Source organism: Equus caballus, chromosome 13, assembly GCF_041296265.1.
Source record: "Equus caballus isolate H_3958 breed thoroughbred chromosome 13, TB-T2T, whole genome shotgun sequence".
Classification (NCBI taxonomy): Eukaryota; Metazoa; Chordata; class Mammalia; order Perissodactyla; family Equidae; genus Equus; species Equus caballus.
The window spans coordinates 8,845,320-8,855,855 of record NC_091696.1 but is presented as its reverse complement, the minus strand read 5'-3'; the positions used below and the strand labels follow the sequence as shown (position 1 = coordinate 8,855,855).

At 54.1% G+C, this 10,536-nt stretch overlaps 1 protein-coding gene across 1 annotated transcript; it reads right to left on the bottom strand.

Annotated features, from left to right (window-relative positions):
* Window positions 1–6,074: 6,074 nt before the first annotated feature.
* Window positions 6,075–9,693, bottom strand: LOC138917088 (odorant-binding protein 2b-like). Its single transcript, XM_070231674.1, has 7 exons — window positions 9,523–9,693; window positions 8,822–8,955; window positions 8,474–8,544; window positions 7,803–7,913; window positions 7,011–7,112; window positions 6,672–6,698; window positions 6,075–6,261 (listed from the first exon to the last, which is right to left on the bottom strand). Exons 1-6 carry the CDS (start codon window positions 9,610–9,612, stop codon window positions 6,673–6,675), a joined length of 534 nt encoding a protein of 177 aa, XP_070087775.1. The 5' UTR covers window positions 9,613–9,693; the 3' UTR covers window positions 6,075–6,261; window position 6,672.
* Between the last annotated feature and the right edge of the window lie 843 nt (window positions 9,694–10,536).

Here is a 10,536-nt window from a genome sequence, read left to right as displayed (position 1 = left end):
GGGGTGCAACGGACTCTTGAGCTATCTGTTATCAGGTTCTTAGGATAGATACCCAGTAATGGGATGGCTGGGTCATAGGGTATTTCTATTTTTAACTTTTTGAGAAATCTCCATACTGTTTTCCATAGTGGCTGTACCAGTTTGCATTCCCACCAACAGTGTATGAGGGTTCCTCTTTCTCCACAACCTCTCCAACATTTGTCGTTCTTGGTTTTGGATGTTTTTGCCAATCTAACGGGGGTAAGGTGATATCTTAGTGTAGTTTTGATTTGCATTTCCCTGATGATTAGCGATGATGAACATCTTTTCATGTGTCTATTGGCCATATTCATATCTTCTTTTGAGAAATGTCTGTTCATGTCCTCTGCCCATTTTTTGATCGGGTTGTTTGTTTTTTTGTTGTTAAGCAGTGTGAGTTCTTTGTATATTATGGAGATTAACCCTTTGTCAGATAAGTGGCTTGTAAATATTTTTTCCCAATTAGTGAGCTGTTTTTTTGTTTCAATCCTGTTTTCCCTTGCCTTGAAGAAGCTCTTTAGTCTGATGAAGTCCCATTTGTTTATTCTTTCTTAATGTGTTTGATTTTTAATATTGATCCCAGTGCAGTAGTCTTGCAAAATATAAACACATAATAAATGTTATTCACATTTATAGATGGACTTAAAATATGCAAAGTTCCTTCCGAACCATGACTTTGACATCTGAGGAAACTATGTCTTAGAAAGGCTACCTGACTTGCTCATAATTTCACTAGGAGTAAGGGGTTGTTAGGGACCCCTGATGGATGGAGATCTGTCTAAGGCCTCACTGAGCTCCACACCCCTGCAATGGGCAGGAAAATGCTCTGCTCTGCCTGGGAGACATCACCAAAGACATGAGAGGAAACTATGGCTCAAGTCCTCCTGAGGTTCAGAATAACAGGACTGAGACCCCAACACAGTGCAGGTGAGTACCCAGTTCTTGCTCCAAAGGGTGGGTGATTTGACCTTTACCAGGTCCCAGTATCTTCTATGAACCCTCCAGCCCTGGCCATGCTGCTTCTCCGCTGCGGGTGCATCACCCTTGTGGTCAGGAAAAAGCTCAGGGCTCCCTTCTTTGGCAGGTCTTCCAGTTGCTCCCGAGGAGGGTCAGCTCTCCTTTTCTGTCCCCCTTTCATGGCTCCTCACAGCCAATGAGTCTGTCCATCACTGTTATGTGGCAGGAAGGAATATTTGCCTTGTGTGTGCACTGCCCCACCCAGGGGCTCTGAGAGTTACTCATCTCAGAGAGGTGGATCCTCGCTGATGCTCTAGCAACACTGCCTGAAATGCCCTTCCTGTCCAGTCAAGGGCCAGAACCTGTGAATATGTTTGCTTTCATGGCAAAGATATATGAAGTTGTAGGTGGATTAAGAGAGCCAGTCAGCTCACCTTGAGATGGGAGCCAATCCTGGATTATCCAGGTGGGCCCAGTGTAATCATAATTCTTATAAGTGGAAGAGGGAGGCAGGATGGTCACAGTAGAGAAGATGTGAGGATGGAGGCAGATTCAGAGTGACGTGACATTAGGAGGACTCCACTAGACAATAAGGGCCTTGAACATGGATGAAGAGTCCATGAGCCAAGAAACATGGTGACTTCTAGAGGCTGGAAAAGGTGAGAAAATGGATTCTCCCCAGAGCCTCCAGAGGGAACCAGCATGCATCAGAAAAACAACAGTGGTCTGTTGTAGCGATGGTTTGAGCAGCCCCATGTCGGCTCATTCAAGAGGACATCTGTTTGTCTACGAGATACGGAGGCAGAGTTGGTCTGCACAGAGAAGACATAGCAGGCGGTTCTACCTGAAGAGATCTGGTGCAATCCTCACAAAACCAAAGGGAGGAGCTATTCTCTGGTCTTCAGGTGGGCTTTTCAAGGGGTTATGATTCAGCCTGAGATGAAGAGCTCTGGCTCTGTGTACGAGAGTGGCCTCTGTGAGTGTGTGTGCGTGTGTGTGTCTATGTGTATGTGTTAGTTTCTTGGGACTGCTGTAACTAACCACCACCATGTTGGTGGTTTAAAATAACAGAAACTTGTTCTCTCACGGTTCTGAAATCAAGGTGTTGCCAGGGAGCTAATACAGTGCATATACCAATCAATGATCCCCATTCCACAGCCTAGTGTCTGAAGGCCCAGGCAGCCTACAGACTGGTCTCTTCCTAGGGTGAGGCTGGGGATGTCCCCAGCTGACCACTGCCCCCTGCTTACTGCACATTGTCCAGATGCCTGTGGATTCTGTGAGCCACAGGATCATCTTGAATTTTATTTCTGCTTAAATTAGCTAGATTTTCTTCTGGTGTTTGTAGTCAATAACCCTCATTGGTCCAGATGCTTATAAAGAAAAAAATAACCCCTGCAACTCTTGCCTCCAGAAGTCTGTGATAGAACCAGCTTCCCAGTGTCCTCAGACTGGGTCTATCAGACAGAAGGACAATGAGACGGTGAAGAGCCGGTGAAGGGGAAAAGAAAATCTATGGGACGTGTGTGGATCGCATACAAGACTTGTCTGACCCAAAGGAATTGCTAACAGGGACCCAGACAAGTCCATGAACAAGTGTGTTCATTGCAGCATTATTCACAATAGCCAAAGGATGGGAACAACCCCAATGTCTACCAACTGAAGAACGGATAACCAAATGTGGTCTATCCATGCAGTGGAATATCCTTCAGCCATAAAAAGGAATGAAGTTCTGACACATGCTACAACATGGATGAACCTTGAAAACATCATGCTGGGTGGAAGAAGGCAGACACCAAAGGCCACATGTTGTAGGATTCCATTTATAAGAAATGTCCAGAGTCAGCAAATCCAGGGAGATAGGAAGTAGATTAGTGATTGCCAGGGGTCAGGGAAGGGGGAGGAATGAGAAGTGACTGCTAATAGACACGAGGAACCTTTATAGGGTGAAAATATTCTGGAATTAGTTCCTGGAAGGGGTGAGGTTGGGCTGCACCTCTCAGAAGGGGAGGGGAGGAGTTGTGTGGAATTTCTGAACTTGATGTGGGGCAAAAGTGTGGTGATCAGCGACCCTAGATGGCCAAGTGGCCTGGGCAACCCCCACCTGTGGGCAGGGTTCCCTCTAAGCTGACCCAGAAGGGGTGGGTTGAGCCCCCAGGGACAGCCACATCAGAGGGACCCACTGCTTAGGTTCAGGTCAGCACCAGGTAGACAAATGGTACAAATTCCAGGGCCCTGGAATCCCAGGACAGGGGCCTGCAGGCAGCGGGGCTTCCACTGGCTCCCTCCTGTTGGGGGTCATTTCCTTCTGCTGAGTTAGATGGCAGGGCCTTTTAAGTGCTGGGCTAACCAGAACTGGGTCCCTCTGGAGGAGACAAGCATGACTCCTGCTCAAGATGGTTCTTCCCAACACCTTAACTAGAGGTCAGGGATTGGGCAGCTCATCCCTGCAGATACAGTGCCCCCATGCTTGTTGGCCATGAGTGGACACGCGCTGCCTCCTGATCAGCATGTGAACAGGAACATCTGGGTCATCCATCTGGGCACCACTGAGATGGAGGGGGTTTCAGGGTGTGTGGCATAGAGAAGGAACAACTGAGGGGAGGCTGTGAGAGGCAGTCTGGCCCTAGGACCAGCTGTAGTGGGTTGGGGGCTGTGGTTTGACTACTAACCTCCCTCTTCTGAGTGTCCTCTTGGAAGGAGCGTTCCTGGGACCTGGAGGAGCTGCTCCCCAAAGGTGAGCAGAGGTGTTTACATGCACCCAGGACATGACAGGTGGGCTATAGTGTCCACACAGGGTGACTCTCTGAGCCCCTTCAGGAGAGAGACTGCCACTGAGGGGCAAGGATGACAGCTGGCTGAAGGTCCCCAGTAGCAGCGCTCCCAGGACCGAGCACAAGAGGAGATTTGTGGAGGAGAGTGCTAGGCTGGCCTTCTTGCCCTGAAGGTTCCTCCATGGGCAGCCATGGCTCCCAACTCCCCCCTGAGCCAGCTAGGCTCCTTGGAGCATCTCCTGCCTCATTTGGCTTCTTCCCTCCTGATCTTTCTCAAGGATCAGCTCCCAGGACCCTCTCACTCTCTTGCCTGGCTCAGTGGCCACTTCTCAGAGGACCCAACTGAGCAAGAAAACAGGTAAACAAACCAGGAGGAGAAAGGAAGAAATAGAAGTGTCATGTCTCCGGGAAAGATGAACTTGATGTGGTTGAACCCAGTGAGGTCTACTTCATACCCTTCTTTCTGTGTTTCCCCCCATTGCTTTTGGGGGCACCACAGCTAGGACCCTCAGACCTGGGACTGTGGGGCTGGTTTTGTTTTAGGGCCACTGCTTGGTCTCCACCCTAAAATGAGGTCCAGGTGGGGAGAAAAGCATGGTGGTTCGACAGTAGGGACTTGAACCCCCAGGACGCCAGCTGCCTCTCTGAGAAAGTCTGTGGTCTTCCTGGGGCCCCTCCAGGATCCTGTCCCATGGGAAGTGTGGTTTGCAGGATTCTTTTAAGATCTCACTTGTTCTGCCCCATTTGCCTGTGAAGGTCCTTCCTGGACACCAGGCCCTCTAGGGCCCAGGTCTTCCCTGAAGACCACTGCCCAGCACAGACCGGGCACCTGGACAGCCTTCAGGCAGGGCCAAGGTTGTTGGGGGGCAGACGGCGCTGGGGCAGGTGCTGGGCTTGGATCCCCAGATTGAGGAAAGGACTCCATGTAGGAACTCTGCGGCCCCCCATCTAGGAAGACAGACCCTGAAAATAGGCTCTGTATGAGCCCAGGAGCTGGGCATGGGGATTCTTCAGCTCTGCCCACTTATTCTCCACTTGGAGGGACGTGTCCTGGGGCAGATCTGCTGAGGATTGTCACCTGTCAGATCTTAGCATCCCTACCCCAAGTCTTAACCTCTCGACCCTTGAGGAGCCTGCAATGTGACCCTGGTCAGCCCACAGCCCCTTCTCTGCACAGCCCCCTGGGACAGCCACATCAGAGGGACCCACTGCTTAGGTTCAGGTCAGCACCAGGTAGACAAATGGTACAAATTCCAGGGCCCTGGAATCCCAGGACAGGGGCCTGCAGGCAGCGGGGCTTCCACTGGCTCCCTCCTCCCAGGCTCCTGCCTTGATGGCCTCGTGCCATTGCAGGGACAGTGGTGTAAGGACTGTCATCCTTATGGAAAGCTGAAAACACAAAGACAAGGCCATTGTAACCTCTGATTGACTGGCCCCCGGGCACCCCCTCAACTAGTGGGGGGCTTGCACCATGCAGGAACTCCCTACTTGGTATCATTGTCAAAGAAGGAACAAACAAATGCCAGGGTCCCAGCAGTCAGCATTTGTGTCCAGGAGAGGCCCAGGGATGCTGGCCACCCTACTGGGGACCTTGGGCCTGGGACTTGGGAAGGTGTATTGACCCTACATGAATGAAGCTCCCGGTGTCCCCCTGCCTCCAGGGAAGCTGGGCTGGGTTCACCTCTCCCACCACAAGCAAGGAGACCCTGACCTCAGTTGGCTGGCTGTCAGACCACTCACTGCAAAGCCCCAGGGTAATTTGGGAAACCATAGTGATGACATTAGAATTGTGACCAAGGTCGCTCTTGAAGTGGCTTCCTCCCCAGGGGCAGTGCCTGTGTCCAGTCAGGCCTAGGGGGAGGGAGCAGGAGCAGAGTCCCACTCAGGCTGGAATGCCGTGGTCCTGTTGTCCCTATCCTGGTGGCCTGGGGAAGCTTGGTCTCCTGCCTGGGCCCTCAAAGGCAGCTTCCCCTGTCATTCCTGCCACCACCTCCAGGCATTCGGGAACCAGGTGATCCCCACCTGCACACACGTCCCCTCCTCAGGGCTGGATCAGACTCTGTTATCGTCACACCCCCTCTTCCAAACCACGTGACCACCCAGAACGTGAGCTTCTTGGGTGTCAGACCTGTCCCCCATTAGACCCTTGGTCAGAGCTGTAGCACCCACCCCTCGGCCTGGACCCTAATGCCCATTGGATTGGTCTAACTCTCAAGGAGAATCCAGACATAGATGGGTCCTCCTGTCCTGCCTTCCCTGGCTTGCCCACTTCCTCCCAGTTCCCAGCCCACGCGAGGGACCCCACAGACAGGCAGAGTCACCAGGAACTGCTGAAGCTCTTTATGTGGAACTAGGAAAGAGGATGCAGGGCTCGGGGAGGAAGCGGAGTCAGGGTAGCAGAGGGGCAGAGCAGGTCAGGCTCAAGAGGCAGGGGCTCCTTCCATGTCCTGCAGGACAGAGGGTCCTGGTGGTGTCGCCCTGGGGCTGCTGTGGGGTCCTGGTGCCCCCTGCCCTAGAAAGAAGGGAGAAGGTCAGTGAGTCCAGGACAGAGGAGGGGAAGAGGGGGCAGGTGCGGGGTTCTCAGGGGTGGCAGTGTGGGAGGCACATGCAATGCTGTCAGGGCTGCTGCATGGAGGGCAGGTTCCCACTTCCTCCGGGTGCATGGGTGTGGAGGAGGACAGACCCTGGCCCATTGGTCCCAAGTTACAGAGACAGAGAAAAAAAGGAGTCCCTAAATGTCGCAGGAATGATGTTCGGGGACAGACATCCCAAGTAAGGATCGAATCCCAGAGGGGATCTCAGAGCAGACAAGGCTCTGCCTGGCTCACATGGAGTCCCTCTTGTCTCCACCTTGGGGGTGACTTGGTGACTCCTGACATTCCTTTGAATCCAGGACTCTTGTTTGCTTCAAGGGTCACTTACTCTAGTCACTTTCAGGAATGCAGCTTTCTGTAGAAACCAAGGAGAATTCAGCAATGAGAAGAGACCCTGGGCAAAGGCCCAGACCCCATCAAGCTGCAGCTCTGACACCAATAACAAAGACCCGGCGTGGGGCCCTTGTGCCCCTGTGACACACCACAGCGCTGATGTCTCCCCCATGGGGGGGGCAGGGGAAGGGAAGAGGAAGGTCATGGGGGACACAGAGGGACTTGAAGGGCACAGTGGGACACGAGGAACCTGCTAGGGACACAGGGAGAGAAATAGGGGACAGTGGGGGATGCAGAGTGGACACAGGGAACCTGGGCAGAGTTGTCCTCTTACCCGTCTGGACGGGCATGATGATGTTGTCCTGTGGCAATCCCTTGCGCTCTGTGAATTTCTTAAATTCTTCCAGGGCTTCCAGGCTCATGTCAGGATTTATACCTGTAGGCGAGGTGACCAGGTGAGCCCCAGGTTCAGGAAGCAGACCCCAAGAGGAGACAGTGCCTCCTAGCACTTGGGGGGCTTCGCCCTGTAATAGCTGAGGCTGAGATGGAGGGTTCCCCCTGAAAGTGGATACAGAGTAGGCACAGAGGAGGCAGGCCATCACCCAGCTGACAGGTCCCTGTGAAGGAGGATAGCCAGGGAGACACTCCGAGACACCGAGGGCCCCTTGGGTCCCAGGTCCACTCTCAAAACCGATCTGCAGGGTCACACCCCTGACCTGGAAGAAGCTGATGGCCTGGAGGAAGCTGATGGCCTGGAGGAATTGTGATGCTCTCTGGCCAGAGAATTCTTGGACTTCACCCCAATCTGGAGGGTCATTGCTCCAAGAAGACCTCTGTCAGCAACAGTGCACTCCCCAATGCTGACCTGGCCTCATGCCCCAGACCCCAGGAGATGGGACTTTGCAGCTGCGTCCATATCCCCTTGGTGAGAAGTCAGGTCACTGAGGGAGTTTGGACTGGACACCCCAGGGCAGCAAATTGTGCCAGGCCCCCAAAGACAGAAGCAGGGTGTTCATATTCCCCAGAATCAGGACTGAAGCCAGTCCCACTGGCTTCTAGAAGCAGAGCCTGTGGGGGTGAGTCAGGAGAGGCGGATCTCTGAGGACCTGGGGCAGCAGCCTCTTACCCACGAGTTTTGCCATGCGGATTGCTTTCCCTCCAAGCTGGCCCTCGCAGTAAAAGATATGGTGGTCCGTCACTGGCAAGTCCAGGATGTACACGTGCCTTTTGCCCCCATCTGCAGACAGACATAGAGAAAATTGGTATTTAGTGTCTTCATTGCTGCAGAAAATATTTGAGACATTAGGGAACATTCTGGAACGTTTCAGTTTCTCGGCTGCCTTAGCTCTACTGACTGCCCCATAATCCAGGTGCCCAAGCTGGTCCTGTACCCAGGACACACTGCTGCTCAGAACCATGACCCCCACACTGGAGATGGAGACTCCTCATGAGGAAGTTTCCAACCCAAGCAGTGGAGTCACTAGAGGCCAGAAGACATCAGAGGCTGGGGCTCTGTCCTTTGTTCTCCCAGCACCTGCCCCGCCCTGCATCCTCATCCTCAACCCTTGGTTCTCTGCAAGCTGAACTGCTAGGACCATCCAGAGGGAGGGTTTGGTACTGTCATCCCTGCTGTGGAGAAACCTGTCCAATGTCAGGACAAGGAGACTCCTGGGAAGGGAGTGGTTAGCTGCTCCTGGGAGGGGACAGGGCAGGGACTGCCAGGCAGCAGGCGGCCTCAGGGGAAGGGGAGGCCTGGGCTCTGGCGGGGAATGTGGCACAGCCTGGTCTGGGACTCACGGGCGCTGTATCTGCCAGGCTCCTCAGTTTGGTGCATCACAACTCTCTTCTCGTGGCACTGGCCCCCCTTCCTGGAAAATGGGAGGCAGAGGGAGAGGCTGTCGGGAAACACACTCGAGCCAACCTGAGCTCACCTGGCACATGAGCCTCTGCCCTGGTGTCCCCACAAGTTCCATTGTCATCCCCACAGTCTGGACTCTCTCCTTTCTATGTCAGGGGGACATTCATTTTACCCACATCCCAAAGTGGGATGGGAAGAGGCACGAAGAGGGGCTGCTCTGGGCCACCTCGCAGCCTGGGGAGAGGGAGGAGGAGGGGAGAGCAGCACCCTTAGGAGGCAACACTCACATGAAGGTGACCATGGCCTCCAAGTCTCCACCATCCAGGGCAGTGACTGTCAAGGGGAACACCTTCTTGGGCCTCTTCTCCTTAGGCAGGTCCTTGTCAGCCACCACGGCCTTCACATACCACGTCCCTATGATCTGAGCAGGGTGGGGGCTGTGAGTCCAGCACAGACACGGCCCAGAATCTCCTCCTCACCCCACTACCCCCATCCTCTGTGCATGGGCTGCAGCCATCACCAGACATCCCCAGCACCCCGGCTGCTGTCCTCCTAAGGCTGGCTGGGTCCCACACATCCACACCACGGGCTCTGTTAGAACAAGCCCAGCACTCAGGGCTCCTGACCCTAAACAGAGGCAGGGGGTCTCCCACCCCATGAATCTCTTCTCTGCTGGGACTGGGCCCTGGCCCTGGATGAGTCTATACTCCACAGGGTCCTCAGTGCCTCTGTGTTCCCAAAGTGTCAGACCAACAGTCCCTATGCTGAACCGGCTCCCCTGCTTCAGCCTCTGGGCCCAATGAGGAGCGCTGTCTGAAGACACAAGAACAGAGCCTCCTGTTCCTCTGACCACACTCTGCAGGGAGCACAGGGTCAGAACTTCGACCTTGAATGACACCTCCTAAAACAATGCCACTGGTCACTGCTGGCCAACAGGTAGTCACCACCTTTCCCCCATACCTCTCTTCCCGCCCTTCCCTGGGCTCACATTCTCGTTCTCTGAGGGGAAGAACAGAGGGTCCTGGGCCTGCAGGGCTGTGATCAGGCCAAGGGTGATGGTCAGGAACAGAACCTTCATCCCCAGGGGTCTGTGCTCACAGCCGCCGGCAGGTCACTGGGGTCTGGAGGAGGCTGTGCGAGTCCTCACAGTGCTGCCCTTTATGCCCAGCTCGGCTCGTGCCCATGAACACTTGGCACTGGCCACACCCCTCCCACCTAACATCCTGGCCAATTCTGCATCAGGGGAGGTGGACTGTCATTATTGTTGGTATCTAATGAGTGACAATTAAGTGCCACCCACAGAATAAAAGACATATAATACCATCCCTTTTTTGTGCCTCCCAGGGTGCTTGCTCCAGGTGAGCCATCTGGATGAGGACATTATCAGAAGGGGCAGGGGTGCATGTCTGCACTCCCAGTCATGGAGGGAAGGCCAAGGGCTTCCTTACCCTCCCGCCCATCCCCCTCGCCCAGGATCCCAGGGCTGGATCTTCCGCCAGTTCTCTGGTAAGTGGCCCCTCACTGCTGAGGGGAGAGGGACTGAGCTTTACAACTACAGAGACAGGGTGTGCAATCAGCTGAGTCCCACAGGGTACCCAGAGTCCGAGCTCTCTCCTGCCCTGGGGCCCCTGCATTTGCTCGTCCTGGGCCTGGGACCCTCAGGCCACATCTTCCCGGCATTGGGGGCACTATTTTATGTCTCAGGATCAGTTTAAATATCACCTGCTCAGAGGGGTCTCCCCAGGCCACAGGAGGGAGTGATATGGCTGTGCCACCCCTTCCATTCTGGACCCGGAGGCCAGGCTGTGTTTCCCAGAGAGCACTCATTACTCTCTGGATTGTCTGCTCATTTCTCCCCATGAGTGTTCACTGCCCATCTTCTGTGTTAGAATTAAGTTCCCCAAAGGGAAAGCCTTGATTCCTGGGTCTCACGAGTTCGATGTCCTGTAGGGAGGAGCTCCATCCACGTGCTAGGTGCTCTTGGTCGTTCGTTCATTCAAGA